The sequence below is a fragment of the Pseudophryne corroboree genome, chromosome 1 (genome assembly GCF_028390025.1).
Source record: "Pseudophryne corroboree isolate aPseCor3 chromosome 1, aPseCor3.hap2, whole genome shotgun sequence".
In the NCBI taxonomy this organism is placed as follows: domain Eukaryota; kingdom Metazoa; phylum Chordata; class Amphibia; order Anura; family Myobatrachidae; genus Pseudophryne; species Pseudophryne corroboree.
This window is the reverse complement of record NC_086444.1, coordinates 538,836,131-538,857,095: the sequence shown is the minus strand read 5'-3', so window position 1 is coordinate 538,857,095 and position 20,965 is coordinate 538,836,131. Positions and strand designations below refer to the sequence as shown.

The window sequence follows — 20,965 nt, the reverse complement described above, 5'->3', positions numbered from 1 at the left end:
ATTAGTTACTTGTTTTTTTTGTTTTTTTTTAAAGGATGGCAGTTTTCAGAGTGCTTCTTTTTCCTTGGAAAATAATATTTATAGGAAAGAGCTTGTGCTCTGGATTCACTGCAATAATTACATGGGTGGGTGCATCTAGTACAGGTAAGAAAGTTTTGGTAGGCTTTGGTGATATGAAGCCACTCCAAAAAAGGCTATCGCCCCAAGTCCAGGATGAGCATTAGGGGCAGGGCCGGCTCCAGGCATGTTCGACTAGAGCGGCCGCGCGGGGCGCCACTCTTACAGGGCGCCGCACGCTGCGGCCGCCATATTCCTGCCTGGAGCCAGCCTCTGTGTGTCCCACTCCCGGCCGCTTGTGTGCGCTATGCAGCGCGCTGGCCGGCGTCTGACGTTGGACGCCGGCGCCGCGCAGCGTGCATAGCGTGCAGACAGTTTCGATCCTCCGTCCGCGGCCCGCCCGCGCCCACAGCAGTATTCCCGGCTCCCAGCAGCACCGCAGTGTCAGTGACAGGTAAGTTAAAATCTGTCTGGCACTGTGTGGGGCCGTTTATGTTTCTGGCACTGTGGGGGCATTATTTTTCTGGCACTGTGGGGGCATTATTTTTCCGGCACTGTGGGGGCATTATTTTTCTGGCACTGTGGGGGCATATCTGCACTGTGGGGGCATTATTTTTCTGGCACTGTGGGGGCATATCTGCACTGTGGGGGCATTATTTTTCTGGCACTGTGGGGGCATATCTGCACTGTGGGGGCATTATTTTTCTGGCACTGTGGGGGCATATCTGCACTGTGGGGGCATATCTGCACTGTGGGGGCATTATTTTTCTGGCACTGTGGGGGCATATCTGCACTGTGGGGGCATATCTGCACTGTGGGGGCATTATTTTTCTGGCACTGTGGGGGCATATCTGCACTGTGGGGGCATTATTTTTCTGGCACTGTGGGGGCATTATTTTCTGGCACTGTGGGGGCATATCTGCACTGTGGGGGCATTATTTTTCTGGCACTGTGGGGGCATATCTGCACTGTGGGGGCATTATTTTTCTGGCACTGTGGGGGCATATCTGCACTGTGGGGGCATTATTTTTCTGGCACTGTGGGGGCATATCTGCACTGTGGGGGCATTATTTTTCTGGTACTGTGGGGGCATATCTGCACTGTGGGGGCATTATGTTTCTGGCACAGTGGGGGCATTATGTTTCTGGCACTGTGGGGGCATATCTGCACTGTGGGGGCATTTATGTTTCTGGCACTGTGGGGGCATTTATGTTTCTGGCACTGGGGGCATTTATGTATCTGGCACTGTGGGGGCATATCTGCACTGTGGGGGCTTTTATGTTTTGTGGCACGGCGGGCATTTATTTATCTGGCACTGTGGGGGCATTTATGTTTTGTGGCACTGGGGGCATTTATGGATCTGGCACTTATGTATCTGGCACTGTGGGGTCATTGATGCATCTGGCACTGTGGGGGCACTTATGTATCTGGCATTGTGTGGTCATTTATGTATCTGGCATTGTGGGGGCATTTATGTATCTGGCACTGGGGGCATATCTGCACTGTGTGGCCATTTATGTATCTGGCACTGCTGGGGGGCATGTCACGTGTAGCTGGCACTGCTGGGGGTATGTCACGTGTAGCTGGCACTGCTGGGGGGCATGTCACGTGTAGCTGGCACTGCTGGGGGGCATATCATGTAGTGTATCTACTAGGCGTCTGTGGCTAGGCAATGTGTCTATCGTGCGCTGCCTGGCGCAAAGTGTCTATCGTGCGCTGCCTGGCGCAAAGTGTCTATCGTGCTCTGCCTGGCGCAAAGTGTCTAACGTGCTCTGCCTGGCGCAAAGTGTATAGGAGGTTCTACCTGGTGCAAAGTGTATTAGCTGCACTACTATGTGGTGTAATGCGAATTGCCACTATTCTGTGGTCATGCACCTTCCCCACGAAGCAACGCCCCTAAATTTTTGCTGCGCGCCTTCGGCGCGCACTGTCCCTGCTTCAGCATGTGGGTGGAGGAGCACCAAGCATTACAGTATGTACATCATTTTGCCCTCCTTACTTAAAAATGTGCCCTCCTTGTGATCAGCACCCTGCCCTAAAACGTGAACACTATCATGTGTAGTTGGCACTGCTGGGGGTCTATCGTGTGTAGCTGGCACTGCTGCGGGGCATGTCATGTGTAGCTGGCACTGCTGCGGGGCATGTCATGTGTTGCTGGCACTGCTGCGGGGCATGTCATGTGTAGCTGGCACTACACTGGAGACATTGTGTGTAAGGAACACTACTGTGGCTGTTCTGCATAAGGCTGCTAATTGTGTGCATAGAGGGGGTGTGAAAAAATATATTTATTTATAGTTTAATAATATGAAGTTACGAGGCCACACCCACTTTCCCAGGAGGCCACGCCCACTTTTCCCGAAGCGCGCGCGCCTTCGGCGCGCGCATAGGGGTTGGGGGGCGCTTTTACATTTTCTCGCTCAGGGTGCTAGTATGCCTGGAGCCGGCCCTGATTAGGGGTGACTCCTCATCAAATTACAAGAAATGAGTTGGCAGGCCATTGAAAAGTCCGTGAGAAGTTGGGCACATTGTAGAAATTGGGAGGATGACTTTCACAAATATTAATATTTGTGGCCAAGTAGAGAGAATGCTTAAAAAGCATGCTGAGGACCTGCAATTACAAAGTTTTCCAGTAGATGGCTGCAGAGGACAGCTGCCATAAATATGACTAATTTTGCAAACAGAACCAAAACATGGGTGGCTCATTAATCTGCTGTTTATACTTCATGAAGGCATTCTGGGGTCCATTTATCAAGGATTGCATGTTTTAAGGATATGCATAGTTGTGCTCAGAGGATTAAGTCAAATTGACTGAGGCACTAGTTAAATCATCTGTACTTAAGCATGGATATTGTTAAAACCCTAGACTGTAATGTTAATGTTACAGCATTATGCATTCTGGTTTACCTATTTTGTTTGGTCGGTGCCTAGAATTTGTTACTGTACACTTAATGTTTATACTGACCCTTTATTTCAAGCACTCCAGTCCTTATGGCTTCCCTTCACCACTTCCCCATTCGCCCAGACAAAGCCCATAATACCTCTCGACCTGTCTACTTGACCACTGCTTCTGTATTTACACCTTCTTCACCACTTTGAAATTTCCACCAGTTTTCTAACCATGTAGTCTCATTCACTATTTGCTCCCCCAGCATAGGGCCTTATTCAGAGATGTACATAAATCCAATGGTTTATAAAAATCTCTGATGATTGTGGGACTGCACATGACCTGTTCTGCGCTTGTGCAGAACGAGTCCCGCAAGATCGCACGCAGTGCCCCCTAAGCTGCAGTTTAATTGTCAGGCTTTGAACATTTGTGGGGAAGGGGGGTGCTGGGTAGCATTCCCAAAAATGGGGGCATGTCAACTCCATTTTCTGTGAGTGGCAGGACCAGGGTCTGCATCTTCCGACGCAGATTTACCTGCCACGCAATCGGGCAGGAGGTGGCCATTCTGGCCGATGCTGCAAACCGTGCAGTCGATGATAGCAATAGTGATCCGATGCTGTGTTAAACTGACAATGTAAATTTTATATATATAAAGAGCAAATATCACAGACTCATCACAAAATCTCCTGAACCATAAGGACTAGGAACTTGAAATTTGGACATTAGCTTGCTTTTGTGACGTAGGCACCCACTAAGAAGGGCATTATCAAAATTCCACCCACAAAGCGTGAGATTATTATTGGGAATTCCCCCTCACAGAGGAGAGTTAAGGGGGGGGGGGGGGGGGAGAGACCCAATGCTTTGTTCCTGGACTTCCTTGCAGTTCAAATAGGGAAACCACATAAGCTGCCACCCCTAAACACTGTCAAACATCACTGAGTGTGGCTCCCCTATTTGATTTCAGATATAAGAACTTATCCAACCTAGTCCCAGTCAGAAGCGGATAGTGTCTCAGTTATGAGAGGTTAACCTGTCACTTGAGCTAAACATTGCCAAACCTCTCAGGGAGCAATAGGAGGAAAGGAGGAGGAGATATTTTGACTCTTAAATGCATTAAAGGAAAGCTTGATAGTCAGTAACTGCTTATCTACTGTGTAAAGGGTACCAACAGATCTCTCAGTGACCTTAAGTGTTGTGCAAAAATCTTTACCTTTTTACCTCAAAGGAGGAGCCTTAAGAAAAGTAAGAAGTTCAGCAAGGAGTCCTAGGGCCCTTTGGAATAGAGGTTGCCTAACCCTGCAAACCTTACATATTTAACATACAGCTGCCGGAGCCTGGCCTGTCGTCCCAGCATTTACAGCACTGAGCACGGCAGCATCAGAGGAAGGACGGGGCAGAGAAGGAGGCGGATTATTCTCCTCAACACCAGCCTTTTGACAGCATCAATCCGTTTTCATATATATTGCAACTGTTATATGTGTAGTTTTGTGTTTTATAAAATAAAATGTAAAAGCAGTATTAAATTTGCTTAAATACCAGCGCTTTTCGTCTCTTTTTGATTATACTTGAAATTCCGTAGTGAATCACTGGTATTCAGCTAGTATTCTGTATATGGTCAGGGAAGTAAAATTTTAGTACAGACATCAGATTGCAAAACGTATTATGCCCTTTATGCTCTGGGATTCGCATTTTGCGCAATGTTATGTGTTTTTCCATCAATATAACCAATAACTGCTGCTTGTTTCTGCAGATGCTATCTCTCTTACCTTCACGAATTCTCAGGCTGTTGGAATTCATTGGATTCTCTGGAAACAGGGTAACCATTTACTGCCTTGCAGAACCATATGCAACTGTGTGTGATATTTAATTGCCCCCGATAATTTTTTGGGAGAAAACAATGGGTGTTTTATAGCTATTTTTGCCTGATGTTTAGCTTCATGCAATTCAGTTAATCCCCATTTCTTTCTCCCAAAACATATCTTCAGTTTCCAGGCAAAGACTCATAGCATCCGAGATAAGTTCCCAGACCTACAGTATGTGTTTCTACAAAAAAACTGAGCTGATTAGTGCTAGTTATTGAGGATTTTTTTGCCTGCCTCGGGCAAGCAAAATAAAAAAAACAAAAAGCAAAACAATGGCTGCTGGCAACGGAGACATTGAATTTCCCTGATTGAGTAATTTTGCAGTGGTAAATTACCACAGCTAATTGAATATCCCCTATATGGTTAACTTATTGTTAGCACAGTTATCATAAAGCTTACTAACCACTTAACTGGCTAATATTTTATCCAAAAAAACTCTCAGATTCCCTTTTTCTCTAACGTCCTAAGTGGATGCTGGGGACTCCGTAAGGACCATGGGGAATAGCGGCTCCGCAGGAGACTGGGCACATCTAAAGAAAGCTTTAGGACTAACTGGTGTGCACTGGCTCCTCCCCCTATGACCCTCCTCCAAGCCTCAGTTAGATTTCTGTGCCCGACGAGAAGGGTGCACACTAGGGGCTCTCCTGAGCTTCTTAGTGAAAGTTTTAGTTTAGGTTTGTTATTTTCAGTGAGACCTGCTGGCAACAGGCTCACTGCATCGAGGGACTAAGGGGAGAAGAAGCGAACTCACCTGCGTGCAGAGTGGATTGGGCTTCTTGGCTACTGGACATTAGCTCCAGAGGGACGATCACAGGCCCAGCCTGGATGGGTCCCGGAGCCGCGCCGCCGGCCCCCTTACAGAGCCAGAAGAGCGAAGAGGTCCGGAAAAATCGGCGGCAGAAGACGTTCCTGTCTTCAATAAGGTAGCGCACAGCACTGCAGCTGTGCGCCATTGCTCTCAGCACACTTCATACTCCGGTCACTGAGGGTGCAGGGCGCTGGGGGGGGGCGCCCTGAGACGCAATAAAACATGATAAAAATACCTTACATGGCAAAAAATACATCACATATAGCTCCTGGGCTATATGGATGCATTTAACCCCTGCCAGAATATACAGAAAAACGGGTGATAGGCTCCGCCCCCTTTTCTGCGGCCTTATCTCCTCAGCACACTGGCGCCATTTTCCCTCACAGCTCAGTTGGAGGGAAGCTCCCTGGCTCTTCCCTGCAGTCACTACACTACAGGAAGGGTTAAAAAAAGAGAGGGGGGCACTAATTAGGCGCAGTATTAAAACATACAGCAGCTATAAGGGGAAAAACACTTATATAAGGTTATCCCTGTATATATATATAGCGCTCTGGTGTGTGCTGGCATACTCTCCCTCTGTCTCCCCAAAGGGCTAGTGGGGTCCTGTCCTCTATCAGAGCATTCCCTGTGTGTGTGCTGTGTGTCGGTACGTTTGTGTCGACATGTATGAGGAGAAAAATGATGTGGAGACGGAGCAGAGTGTCTGTAACAGTGATGTCACCACCTAGGGGGTCGACACCTGAGTGGATGTACTGTTGAAAATTACGTGACAGTGTCAGCTCTGTATAAAAAAAACAGTGGTTGACATGAGACAGCCGGCTACTCAGCTTGTGCCTGTCCAGACGTCTCATAGGCCGTCAGGGGCTCTAAAGCGCCCGTTACCTCAGATGGCAGATACAGACGCCGACACGGATACTGACTCCTGTGTCGACGGTGAAGAGACAACCGTGATTTCCAGTAGGGCCACACGTTACATGATTGAGACAATGGAAAATGTTTTATACATTTCTGATAATACGAGTACCACCAAAAAGGGGTATTATGTTCGGTGAGGGAAAAACTACCTGTAGTTTTCCTGAATCTGAGAAATAAAATGAGGTGTGTGATGATGCGTGGGTTTCCCCCCGATAACAATTGATAATTTCTTAAAAAGTATTGGCTGTATACCCTTTCTCGCCAGAGGTTAGGGTGCGTTGGGAAACACCCCCTAGGGGGGATAAGGCGCTCACACGCTTGTAAGAACAAGGGCTCTACCCTCTCATGAGATGGCCGCCCTTAAGGATCCTGCTGATAGAAAGCAGGAGGGTATCCAAAAATGTATTCACACACATACTGGTGTTATACTGCGACCAGCAATCGCCTCAGCCTGGAGGTGCAGTGCTGGGTTGGCATGGTCGGATTCCCTGACTGGAAATATTGATATCCTAGATAAGGATAGTATATTATTGCCTATAGAGCATTTAAAAGATGCATTTCTATATATGCATGATGCACAGCGGAATATTTGCCGACTGGCATCAAGTATAAGAGCGTTGTCCAATTCTACCAGTAAAATGGTCAGGTGATGCGGATTCCAAACGGCATTTGGAAGTATTGCCTTTGAAAGGGGACATTTGGGGTCGGTCTTTTAGACCTGGTGGCCACGGCAACAACTGGGAAATCCACGTTTGTACCCCAGGTCGCCTCTCAAAATAAGACGCCGTATTATCAGGCGCAGTCCTTTGTTGGCAAGCGGACAAAAGGTTCCTCTTTTCTGCTCGTGACAGAGGGAGAGGAAAAAGGCTGAAGAGATTACCCAGTTCCCAGGAACAGAAATCCTTTCCCGCCTCTGCAAAGCCCTCAGTATGACGCTAGGGCCTTACAAGCTCAGGCACGGTGGGGGCCCGTTCTCAATGAATTTCAGTGCGCAGTGGGCTCACTCGCAAGTAGACCCCTGGATCCTTCAGGTAATATCTCAAGGGTACATATTGAAATTCGAGACGTCTCCCCCTCGCCGTTTCCAAAAGTAGGCTTTACCGACGTCTCCCTCTGACAGGGAGGCAGTTTTGGAAGCCATTCACAAGCTGTATTCCCAGCAGGTGATAATCAAGGTACCCCTCCTGCAACAGGGAACGGGGTATTATTCCACACTATTGTGGTACCGAAGCCAGACGGCTCGGTGAGACCGATTCTAAATCTAAAATCTAAAATCTTTGAACACTTACATACAGAGGTTCAAATTCAAGATTGAGTCACTCAGAGCAGTGATTGCGAACCTGGAAGAAGGGGACTACATGATGTCTCGGGACATCAAGGATGCTTACCTTCATGTCAAAATTTACCCTTCTCACCAAGGGTACCTCAGGTTATGGTACAGAACTGTCACTATCAGTTCAGACGCTGCCGTAGGGATGGTCCACGACACCCCGGGTCTACTCTTTACCAAGGTAATGGCCGAAATGATATCCCTTCGAAGGAAGGGAATTTTAGTTATCCCTTACTTGGACGATTCCCTGATAAGGGTAAGATCCAGGGAACAGTTGGAAGTCGGTGTAGCACTATCTCAGGTAGTGTTGCGGCAGCACGATTGGATTCTCAATATTCCAAAATCGCAGCTGGTTCCGACGACTTGTCTTCTGTTTCCTAGGGATGTTCCTGGACACAGTCCAGAAAAAAGGTGTTTCTCCCGGAAGAGAAAGCCAGGGAGTTATCCGAGCCAGTCAGGAGCCTCCTAAAACCGAACCAAGTCTCAGTGCATCAATGCACAAGGGTTCTGGGTAAAAATGGTGGCTTCCTACGAAGCAATCCCATTCGTTAGATTCCACGCAAGAACTTTCCAGTGGAACCTACTGGACAAATGGTCCGGGTCGCATTTTCAGATGCATCAGCGGATAACCCTGTCACCAAGGACAAGGGTATCCATCCTGTGGTGGTTGCAGAGTGCTCATCTTCTAGAGGGCCGCAGATTCGGCATTCAGGACTGGGTCCTGGTGACCATGGATGCCAGCCTGCGAGGCTGGGGAGCAGTCACACAGGGAAGGAATATCCAGGGCTTAGGGTCAAGCCTGGATACATCACTTCACATAAATATCCTGAAGCTAAGGGCCATTTACAATGCTCTAAGCTTAGCAAGACCTCTGCTTCAAGGTCAGCCGGTGTTGATCCAGTCGGACAACATCATGGCAGTCACCCACGTAAACAGACAGGGTGGCACAAGAAGCAGGAGGGCAATGGCAGAAGCTGCAGGGATTCTTCGCTGGGCGGAAAATCATGTGATAGCACTGTCAACAGTATTCATTCCGGGAGTGGACAACTGGGAAGCAGACTTCCTCAGCACGACCTCCACCCGGGAGAGTGGGGACTTCACCCAGAAGTCTTCCACATGATTAAAAACTCGACAGGTATTGCGCCAGGTCCAGGGACCCTCAGGCAATAGTTGTAGACGCTCTGGTAACACCGTGGGTGTACCAGTCAGTGTATGTGTTCCCTCCTCTGCCTCTCATACCCAAGGTACTGAGATTGATAAGATGGAGAGGAGAAAGCACTATATTCGGGGCTCCGGATTGGCCAAGAAGGACTTGGTAACCGGAACTTCAAGAGATGCTCACGGAGGATCCGTGGCCTCTACCTCTAAGAAGGGACCTGCTCCAGCAAGGACCCTGTCTGTTCCAAGACTTACCGCGGCTGCGTTTGACGGCATGGCGGTTGAACGCCGGATCCTGAAGGAAAAAAGGCATTCCGGATGAAGTCATCCCTATCCTGATCAAAGCCAGGAAGGATGTAACCGCAAAAACATTATCACCGCAATTGGCGAAAATATGTTGCGTGGTGCGAGGCCAGTAAGGCCCGACGGAGGAAATTCAACTGGGTCGATTCCTACATTTCCTGCAAACAGGAGTGTCTATGGGCCTGAAATTGGGGTCCATTAAGGTTCAAATTTCGGCCCTGTCAATTTTCTTCCAAAAAGAACTAGCTTCAGTCCCTGAAGTTCAGACGTTTGTAAAAGGGGTACTGCATATACAGCCTCCTTTTGTGCCTCCAGTGGCACTTTGGGATCTCAATGTAGTTTTGGGTTCCAAAAGTCACATTGGTTTGAACCACTTAAATCTGTGGAGTTAAAATATCTCACATGGAAAGTGGTCATGCTGTTGGCCCTGGCCTGGGCCAGGCGCGTGTCAGAATTGGCGGCTTTATCCTGAAAAAGCCCTTATCTGATTTTCCATTCGGACAGGGCGGAATTGAGGACTCGTCCTCAGTTTCTCCCCAAGGTGGTTTCAGCGTCTCACCTGAACCAACCTATTGGTGGTGCCTGCGGCTACTAGGGACTTGGAGGCCTCCAAGTTGCTAGACGTTGTCAGTGCCCTGAAAATATGTTTCCAGGACGGCTGGAGTCAGGAAATCTGACTCGCTGTTTATCCTGTGTGCACCCAACAAGCTGGGTGCTCCTGCTTCTAAGCAGACTATTGCTCGTTGGATTTGTAGTACAATTCAGCTTGCACATTCTGTGGCAGGCCTGCCACAGCCAAAAATCTGTAAATGCCCTCTCCACAAGGAAGGTGGGCTCATCTTGGGCGGCTGCCCGAGGGGTCTCGGCTTTACAACTTTGCCGAGCAGCTACTTGGTCAGGAGCAAATACGTTTGTAAAATTCTACAAAATTGATATCCTGGCTGAGGAGGACCTGGAGTTCTCTCATTTGGTGCTGCAGAGTCATCCGCACTCTCCCGCCCGTTTGGGAGCTTTGGTATAATCCCCATGGTCCTTACGGAGTCCCCAGCATCCACTTAGGACGTTAGAGAAAATAAGAATTTACTTACCGATAATTCTATTTCTCATAGTCCGTAGTGGATGCTGGGCGCCCATCCCAAGTGCGGATTGTCTGCAATACTTGTACATAGTTATTGTTACAAAAATCGGGTTATTATTGTTGTGAGACATCTTTCAGAGGCTCCTCTGTTATCATGCTGTTAACTGGGTTCAGATCACAGGTTATACGGTGTGATTGGTGTGGCTGGTATGAGTCTTACCCGGGATTCAAAATCCTTCCTTATTGTGTACGCTCGTCCGGGCACAGTATCCTAACTGAGGCTTGGAGGAGGGTCATAGGGGGAGGAGCCAGTGCACACCAGTTAGTCCTAAAGCTTTCTTTAGATGTGCCCAGTCTCCTGCGGAGCCGCTATTCCCCATGGTCCTTACGGAGTCCCCAGCATCCACTACGGACTATGAGAAATAGAATTATCGGTAAGTAAATTCTTATTATTTTTTTTTAAATCAATGAATTAGGTTAACTGTTATTTAAAATTTATATCCACTATGATTTTAGATAAACAATTTTTCTACAAAAAATAAATAAAACATTCTAGAATATCGGAAAAAACACTGATGGCCAGAACATCTAGACTTCCACTTTTTTCTGTAGCCTCCAGGGGTTCAGAAGAAAGGCAGTGGGCTGCTTTTTTACATAAGGGGGATGCTGCCTTGCTTACAAAGGAAGGCACTTAGTAGGGACGACCAGGAAGCAGAGGGGTCAAAGGTCCCACTAAGAGCGGCAACTGCAGGAAGATTCTCTTCCTGCAGCCGCGCAGTGAGCTTTCTGACAAGTCGCATCAGATGCTACCATGTCGGGGAATGCCCATCCTGGTGTGGTCGCGTCTGACATGGCATAATATGTGTTCAGCCTGTGACATTGTTTAACCCATTGCTCCATTTCATTTAAAGGTAATTTTTTAAAGATTTATGTTGGTTTTCCAATTATATATGATCACTAAATGTAGTCAAACTAAAGTCTGTAAAGATTCTGATTTGCAGGCAAAATGCATTAGCTAGCTTTCACAGTAATACTGTATAAACAATATGCCATTTCATAGTTATTTTAATTAAGGCTATGGGGTAGATTTATCAAACATTGGAAAGAGGTTTGAACATTTCTGTCAGCTTCTGTCATTTTTCAAACACGGTCTGTATTATCGTAGTTAGAAGCTGATTGGATTTTGTCTTGCCTCACCAAGGTTTGATACATCTCTGAGAAGATTAGAGAATGTGCTACTGTTTGTCTTTATGAATGAACATAATAATCATGTCCTGTAAAACTGATTATCCATATACTTGTGTGGAGCTGCAATGCATGACTCTTCTGGATAAGTGAATAAAGAAATACAGATCTGTCCTCATACATTCAGCCTTAATACGAGTGAGCCTCCACAAGAGTAAGCTGCCAGGTCCCGTGCTACTCTGCTAATGTTGGGCATCTCTTTTTTGCCAAAAATGCATCTTAGTCAAAACACAGTGCGACTAGGGCGCATGAGCAGACAGTGCTGATTCATGTGATATGACACTTGTACAGAGGTGTCCCTTTCCATCTTGGCTGGGTTTTGCAGTGTGTCCTAGTGCAGCCTCCCACAGCCCATTCATTTATATGGGCAATGGGCTGGCTGCAGCAGTCACATATACAGGTAACAGGAGCAGGGCTTCCTGCTACCCACACTGACCTTCATTGGCCTCCCCTCTGTATATATGGGTAGCAAGAGCATTGATACCTGCACCAGCTGTGTGGTGTCTTCTGTTAAGGTTAGCGCTACTATACGCTACAAGAGGTCACACCTGTATATTGTATGTGACTTACTGTATACTGAGCAGATCAGAACTTGTGCAAATGCAGCTGCTACATTGTAGCACTTCATGTACAGATTCAGAGACTCAGGGGCAGATTTATTAAGCCTGTTGAAGTGATAAAGTGGATGGTGATAATGCACCACCCAGTCAGCTCCTAACTGTCATTTCTCTGACGTCCTAGAGGATACTGGGGACCCAGTTAGTACAATGGGGTATAGACAGGTCTACTAGGAGCCATGGACACTTTAAGAATTTGATTGTGTGGGCTGACTCCTCCCTCTATGCCCCTCCTACCAGATTCCGGGAGGAGGAGGAGCCAGTCACGTCGCATGGACGCTCCTTGAAGAGCGTTCTGCATTTATTTTATCTATTTGTTATTTTCAGGCAGGACTGGATGGCACCAGCCTGCCTGTTTCATGGGACTTAAGGGGGTGAACGGCCCAACCTCTTGAAGGGTTAATGGTCCCGTTCCCAGCTGACAGGACACTAGCATCCTGAGGGAACTATTTGCATGCCCCACCACGGCAAGCGTACATTCCCGCAGCACACCGCCACCCCTAACAGAGCCAGAAGATAGAGTGGTGAGTACTAAGCCGGCATCCCGGTTAGCGGGATTGCCGGCCATTATGCGGCATGAGGGTACAGAGACGCATGGCTTATATGGCAGCGGCAGTATCTCCAGACTTAGTACACAGTGCGGACGCACCGCTTCTGAGGGAGCGAACAGTCTAAGTACACTACCAGTGTACACAGTACCCAGACTGGAATTACAGACTTAAAAGGCGACTGACTCCATTTTAAGCACTAAAAATTACCTAAGCCAGTATAAAAAAGCGAGAAGACCGCGCGCCATTGAAGGGGCGTGGCTTCACTGTGAGTGGATCCAGCAGCTTACCAGCGCCATTTTCCCTCTGCAGTGGACAGAGACGCTGACTGAAAGGGACACGCAACTCCTCTGGAGAGACACCAGATTACCTCAGCGGTACCCGGGGGTCAAAGGGGGGGAGCGCTTACTAGTGTACTAAGTCCCCAATCTGGGTACTTAGTTTGCGAACCGGCTAAGCTTGGCATTAGCAGTAAGGGCGCTGTGTGCTGACTCCAGGCTACCTCTGTGTCTTTCTTGAAGGGCTCTTTGTGGGTGAATTGTGTATTTAAACTGTTCCTGTGTTTGTGTGCTGTCACTGTCACAGTATGTCCGACAAAGAGTGTGTTTCTTGTAAGGCACAGTGTTCCTCTTCTCCAGGGGGTTCACTCCAGTGTACTCAGTGCAGTGTACCCTCCCAGGCTAGCGGGTCGGAGCCAACTCGGAGGCTCCCATTTCTGGGAATGATACTGGACACACAGTCGCAGAAAGTTTTTCTTGCGTTGGAAAAGGCATTGGTAATCCAGTCGATGGTTCGGGATGTCCTGAAGCCAACCTGGATATCGGTGCATCTATGCATTCGCCTTCTGGGGAAAATGGTGGCCTTTTACGAGGCGCTTCAGTACGGAAGGTTTCATGCAAGACCCTTCCAGCTCGATCTGTTGGACAAATGGTCCAGATCACATCTTCGCATGCATAAGAGGATCTGTCTGTCGCCAAAGGTCGGGATCTCCCTTCTGTGGTGGCTACAGACGTCTCACCTAATCGAATGGCGACGGTTCGGGATTCAGAATTGGATTCTGCTAACCACAGACGCAAGCCTCAAAGGTTGGGGAGCAGTCACCCAGGGGGTGCAGTTTCAAGGAAGATGGTCAAGTCAGGAAGTCGTCCTTCCAATCAACATTCTGGAACTCAGGGCTATATACAACGCCCTTCTGCAGGCCTCAATCTTCTTCAAGATCGAGCCATTCAGGTCCAGTCGGACAATGTGACGGCAGTGACGTACATAAACCGACAGGCCGGACGAAAAGCAGAGCAACAATGTCAGAGGTATCAAGAATTCTCCACTGGGCAGAAAAACACGCTGTGGTGTTGTCGGCGGTCTTCATTCCGGTAGTAGACAACTGGGAAGCAGACTTCCTCAGCAGACACAACCTGCACCCGGGGCAGTGGGGCCTTCACCCGGAGGTGTTCAGGTGCTTGACACGCCGATGGGGATGTCCACAAATCAACATGATGGCCTCTCGTCTCAACAAGAAGCTCAAGCGGTATTGTTCCAGGTCGAAAGACCCACAGGCAGTGGCAGTGGATGCTCTGACGACTCCATGGGTCTATCAGATGGTGTACATGTTTCCTTCACTTCCTCTGATCCCAAGAATTCTGAAAATAATAAAAAGGGAAAAGGTTCAAGCACTTCTCATTGCTCCGGACTGGCTAAGAAGGGCCTGGTACGCGGACCTTCTGGAGATACTCCTCGAAGATCCGTGGCCTCTACCTTTTTGCGAGGATCTTCTGAAACAGGGCCCGTTTGTCTATCAAGACTTACCACGGCTACGTTTGACAGCATGGGAGTTGAATGGCTGATTCTAGCCAGTAGCGGCATCCCTGACAAGGTAATCCCGACTATGATCCAAGCCTGGAACGGGTAACGTCTAAACATTACCACCGTATTTGGAAGAAATACGTCTCTTGGTGTGAGAGCAGAAAATATTATGCGGTGGAATTTAATCTGGGACGTTTCCTGATTTTTCAGCAGTCGGGTGTGGATGTGGGCCTACGTCTGGGCTCCATAAAAGTCCAGATTTTGGCTTTGTCCTTTTTCTTTCCGAAACAACTGGCTTCTCTCCCTCAGGTCCAGATGTTTTTGAAAGGTGTTCTGCACATCCAACCTCCTTTTGTGCCTCCCACGGCACCTTGGGATCTCAATTTGGTGCTGCAGTTCCTCCAATCGGACTGGTTTGAACCGTTACAGGAGGTAGATGTAAAATATCTTACGTGGAAGACCGTCACACTGTTAGCCTTGGCTTCAGCAATACGTGTGTCGGAGCTGGGGGCGTTGTCTCACAAGAGCCCCTCTTTGATTTTCCATAAGGACAGAGCTGAACTCAGAACTCGTCAGCAATTTCTTCCTAAGGTGGTGTCTGCGTTTCACATGAACCAACCTATTGTGGTTGTTACAGACTCCTCTGTTACTTCAAAGTCTTTGGATGTTGTGAGGGCTTTGAAGGTGTATGTGAAGAGAACAGCTTGTCACAGGAAATCGGACACGCTGTTTGTTCTTTACGATCCCAATAAGATTGGGTGTCCTGTTTCAAAGCAGTCAATTGCGCGCTGGTTCAGGCTTACTATCCAGTGTGCTTATTCCACGGCAGGTTTGCCGGTTCCTAAATCTGTACAGGCCCACTCGACTAGGTTGGTGGGTTCTACTTGGGCGGCTGCCCGGGGTGTGTCGGCCTTACAGCTCTGCAGAGCAGCTACTTGGTCAGGTTCGAACACTTTTACAAAGTTCTACAAGTTCGATACTTTGGCCTCTGAGGACCTTCAGTTTGGTCAATCAGTTCTGCAGGAACCTCAGCACTCTCCCACCCGCTTTGGGAGCTTTGGTACTTCCCCATGGCACTAAAAGGATTCCCAGTATGCTCTAGGCAGGACGTAAGAGAAAATAGGATTTTAATCACCTACCCGTAAATCTTTTTCTCGTAGTCCGTAGAGGATACTGGGCGCCCGCCCAGTACTTCGTTCTTCCTGCACTGTTACTTGGTTAAGTATTGTTGTTTGGTTCAGCTGTTGCTGTTCCTGTTTCAAGTTTGGTTAGCATGGCTTTCCTCTTGTTGTGTGTGCTGGTTTGGAATCTCGCCACTATCCTTTTATATCCTTCTCTCAAAGTATGTTCGTCTCCTCGGCACAGTTTCCTACACTGAGTCTAGTAGGAGGGGCATAGAGGGAGGAGCCAGCCCACACGATCAAATTCTTAAAGTGCCCATGGCTCCTAGTGGACCCGTCTATACCCCATGGTACTAAATGGGTCCCCAGTATCCTCTACGGACTACGAGAAAAGAATTTACCAGTAGGTAATTTAAAATCCTATTTTTATAAACCCAGACTGTAACATGGAAGTTAGGAGCTGATTGGCTGGTCATTTATCACCTTCCTCTTTATCACTTCACCAGGCTTAATGAATCTGCCCCTCAGTCGCACATAGATAAAAAAGTGTCATATATCAAATTAATCAGCACAGCCTCTTTATACGTCTTAGCATTACGTTGTGACTAAGACGCATTTTTGACCAAAAAAAACTAGCTGATTCTCATGTAATTTGGCGTGCCAAGAGATGCTGTTTGGCGTGACTGGAGCAGAGATGTATGAGGACATTTCTGTTGATCACTTCTCTTGCTATCATCTACACTGTGCTGTCCCATACTTATATGGTAAATATCGCCCTAATAACAATCTTATGTTTTGTGTGACAGGAAGTGGGCCTTCTCCAACTACGAGAAGGAGCTTCTGGAGCTAGCTTGAGAGCCATCTTGTGTGTCCTCACTCTTTTGTTTTATCATACTTACATCTCACTGATACTTGGTAAGTTCCTGTGGGCTACATGACAGCTCTGAGTTTTTCACCCATAACTATACTTGAAAAACATAAATGGAGTTCTAATGCTTTTAAATACTGATTGCTGCTTTGGGAAAAATTTAAACCAGGAGGGGTGCTTATTGCCATAGCGGGTGATATTTGATTTAATGTGAGCAGCTTATATTCAAACAAATGTTGATCTCTATGATACTGAAAACTGTCAAACGTTATATATGTGTTATAGGGGGAGGAAAGTATAAGTGGAGGTACAACCCTTTTTTAAAGGCTTAAAATGTAAACAAAAATGTATTTTATCATACAAGACTATTACAGACAAGTTTACAAATTTACGGATAGACATAATTCTTATCTGCAGATTACATAGGTGTCTATTCATGAAGCAGTGAAAAGTGTGGAGAAGTGATCCAGTGGAGAAGTTGCCCATGACGACCAATCAGCATTGAAGTAACATTTATAATTTGCATACTATAACATTATACAGAGCAGCTGATAGGTTACCATGGGCAATTTCTCCACTGGCTCACTTCTCCACACTTTTCACTGCTTCATGAATAGACCCCTCGATTACATTGAGATTGCATAGGGAGTATGGCACTGCTTACATTCTCAATGGGTTATGTGTGGACACACACAAAAGGAAAGGGGAGTAGAGTCAAGTATTGCAGAGGTTGGAGATCAAGGAGGAGGAGAGGCAGCAGTCATTGGACTAGTGAATTGGGAATGAGGTATGGGTGTATGTGAGTAATGCCAGAGATATAGGGAGGTGAGGTGTGGTTGAGGGATTTAAAGTTGAGAGAAGATTGAATTTGATTGTGAGTGGGACAGGCAGCCAGTGGAGCAACTGGCAGAAGGGGACAGCGGAGGTGGAACTGAAGGAGAATAAAATTAACTGAAAGTGGGTTATGTAGGAGGTTGGTTTGCTGATGAGGAGTAGATTGCAGTGATCAAGGCAAAGTTATTTGGGCAAGGATGAGGATTTTGTAGTACAGTAGCTTCAAGGAAATGCAGGTCCTGGAAATATTGCAGTGATGAAGACTACATGATTAGTAGTGGATGTGTGGAGAGATAGAGAGGCCAGAGTTGAGAGTAAGTGTTAATTACTTTCAGCAAGTGTTGATCATTTCTATGCTCTGTGGTAGTGTTTCTCCGCAATAGTCAGATGGGAATTCTTATAAATAACAAATTGGTAAAGGTAGTTTTCATTTCAGTCATAATAGATAATAGTCTTATATTTTAAGAGAGTATTGCAACGGGTTGGGTACGGGATCCCGGTAGTCAATATACCGACGCTGGAATCCTGACTGTCAGAATGCCAGCAGGGGGGCTTCGCTCGCCACAGGTTCTATTCCCACTCCATGGGTGTCGTAGACACCCAGAAGTGGGAATAGCTATGGCAGTGCTGCCGGCATTCTGGTGGTCGGGATTCCGGTGTCTGTATTTTGACCATCTGGATTCCAACTACATCCCATTGCAACCTGTAGGCTTTCTTTATTACTTAAAACAAAGGATGAAAACATCTCGGAGGTACTAGCTTCTATGTAGAATCTACGGTAGTAGGAGAATCAAACATATTCAAGTGATATACCTTCTCATACAATGAATTGTCTGACCACATCAAGCAAACATCATCTATAAAACGTTTACAATAAATACTGTGGGGTATATGTAATAGGGTCCGAGTTTGCCGGAGGTGTGAAATGTCAGCCGAGAATGGCCATATTTTTAAAGCGGCAATCATTTACAGCAGGCATGTCCAAACTGTGGCCCTCCAGTTGTTGAGAAACTACACATCCCAGCATGCGCTGACACAGCTTTAGCATTCTCTGACCGCAAAACTGTGTCAGGGCATGCTGGGATATGTAGTTTCACAACAGCTAGGGGCACGCAGTTTGGACATGCCTGATTCACAGGCTAAACCAGGTTGGGTTTGCCTTGCAAATGATTGCTGCTTTATAAATATGGTAATTTTCAGCCGACATTCCGAACCTCTGGCAAACTCTGAAACTACATACACCCCAGTATGTCAAATCTAGGTAAAATACATTTTTGGTCATAAATATCCATGTAAATATTTGCATACACTGGGGCAGTGTTACTACTGTAGGTATTAATAATCCAAGTATTTGAAATGGTTTCATGTTAGAGAGTTCAAGTAAATTGGTCAAAAATTCACTGGGAGAGTCACTGATGGCAGTGGAGTTACTGTATGCAAAAGAGCCATCTATAATGAAGATACATCTAATGTAATGAAAATTGTATTGTCACCCTGTATAAAATAGTTTCTGTCAAATAACTAACTCCATATAGTACATACATATAGTTGTAAGAAACTATCCAGGTACCTTGCCACTGGTTGGAATAGTGAGTGTGGAGGGAGGAGCCAGCCACAGTGAAGCAAAGCCCTGCTTCAGATTGCCTCTTAGTGTGCACAGCAGGACAGCCACTGCTACACACAACCCTGCGGTGGCCACCCTGAATTCTCCCATGCAGGCCCCGTCTCCCACACGTCTTTCATCCTCTCACATGCACAGTCCAGATTTTCAATGAAGGACCTGTAAAAAAAAAACAGGAGGGCTGTCGAGGTTTGTGGTGCTCATTTTACAAATTGTGAGCCTCCCACTGAATACGGGAGGGTGGGCAAGCCTGAGAGATTATTAAAACCTGCAATGTTAGTGTGACTTGAGGACAGAGGTTGGGAAACACTGACATGGTGTAAAAAGCACACAGATAATTGTTATAGATGGAATTATAGTAATACACCTTTTGTCATTTTTCAATATTATCATATGTTGTGTCATATCTTTGACTGCTATAAAACTACTTTTTTGTTTCTTATGAATATTGTTATAAAATATATTTTTATAAAATGTATCTGGCAGTTTATTCACAAAATGAAACGGGGAATGTGTGATCACATATTCGCCTTCTGTGCCAGTAGAGTATCAGTTGCGCTCCTTAGCCAATTGATGGAGATTTTGATAGGTACTATAAGTATACCCCACTTATATTGGAGTATACCTCTTGATTCACACTATCTGATTAGCGTTGCAATTGGGTACCTTTTCATATGCTCATAAACAAAATCTTGAGTGTTCAACTCTTATTTCTAGGTACTGGGGAAGGTAATCTCCAAGAAGCAGATGCACTTATTGAACCCTACCTCAAGAAATTCCCAAATGTAGGTGGTCATAAAAGTACTTACCTGTGTTTGTTACATTTCTAAATAAAGTAAACCTAATCATGTGAATTATTCTCTCTTCCCAGGGCTCTCTAATTCTATTCTATGCTGCTCGGATAGATGTGCTCAAAGGAAACTTTGAACAGGTAACACTAAAGTTAGCATAATTATATTAGTCTTGTGATGTGCTTGTGGAGTACTTAGCTCAACCTCATACTACAAACTGTCTACTAGAGATGTTTTCCTAGCTTGTTCAGTCAAATATCCAGATGTTGATGTATAGAATACAGGTATCCATGGATTGCTTGATGTAAATAGGGTCCACTGGTTGTCCCAGGTACAGTAAACACACTGATGCATTTCGTTGTAAATGTAAAACCTTCTTACTACTTACTAGTGTGATTCCTTGGGGCGGTTTGGTTGTGATGGCCCTGGGGTTCCTGTGCTCTGGACTTGAACCTTAGGAATGTTAGGGGCCCATCTACTACCTGGCCGTGGTAGACGGGCCCATACTTTTGGCCAAAAATTATGCTAAGAACCTAAATTTACTCCATGTTAAATTGCAGAGTTTATTAGAATTGTTCTGATAACCAGCGTTCTGAGTGCTTAGAGTGTGCACATGCATTTTTCTTTGGGGCACTACAAGTCTCAGCATGGTAGCGCCTCTTATCTTGTTTACAATTAGAGAGTGCAGTCCAACCCACACACACACACATCATAAAGTTTAAAACATCCTCTGGATTCAGTTAGCTATAAGTTCTGTGCATGTACTAACAATATCAGTCATGCAGATCAATTGCAGAAGTCGGTTTGCAGGTGTCATGTGTTAGTTTTTTATGACATGCATCAAAGACTGGGGAAACCATCGTAAACCCCCTAAAAGTGGTAAATAAGATAGCTAGTGGCTGTAAGAAAATTGGTAGACTGTAAGTGGCCAGAAGAGGCCATTGGCAGGTCTCACAGGCTTGAGTTTTTTTTGCAACTTTTGTTTCTAAATGAAAAATGATAGCAAGTGTATTTCAGACATAAATGTATTCTGATTATTTGAATGTCTCTATTATGTTTTGTAAGTGTTTATATACAAGTGGGAAAACTACTTGCAATTGCCATCTGCAACTTAAAAAAAAAAAA

At 46.3% G+C, this 20,965-nt stretch overlaps 1 protein-coding gene across 4 annotated transcripts in view; it reads left to right on the top strand.

Annotated features, from left to right (window-relative positions):
• Positions 1 to 20,965, top strand: part of TTC39B (tetratricopeptide repeat domain 39B) — a 214,380-nt gene that overhangs the window by 158,839 nt on the left and 34,576 nt on the right. For all 4 annotated transcript variants that reach the window (XM_063914072.1, XM_063914071.1, XM_063914073.1 and 1 more), the window contains 4 exons: positions 4,692 to 4,757; positions 16,533 to 16,641; positions 19,767 to 19,834; positions 19,921 to 19,980. In XM_063914072.1, the coding sequence (XP_063770142.1) occupies positions 4,692 to 4,757; positions 16,533 to 16,641; positions 19,767 to 19,834; positions 19,921 to 19,980 (303 nt within the window). The remainder of the gene's footprint in view (positions 1 to 4,691; positions 4,758 to 16,532; positions 16,642 to 19,766; positions 19,835 to 19,920; positions 19,981 to 20,965) is intronic.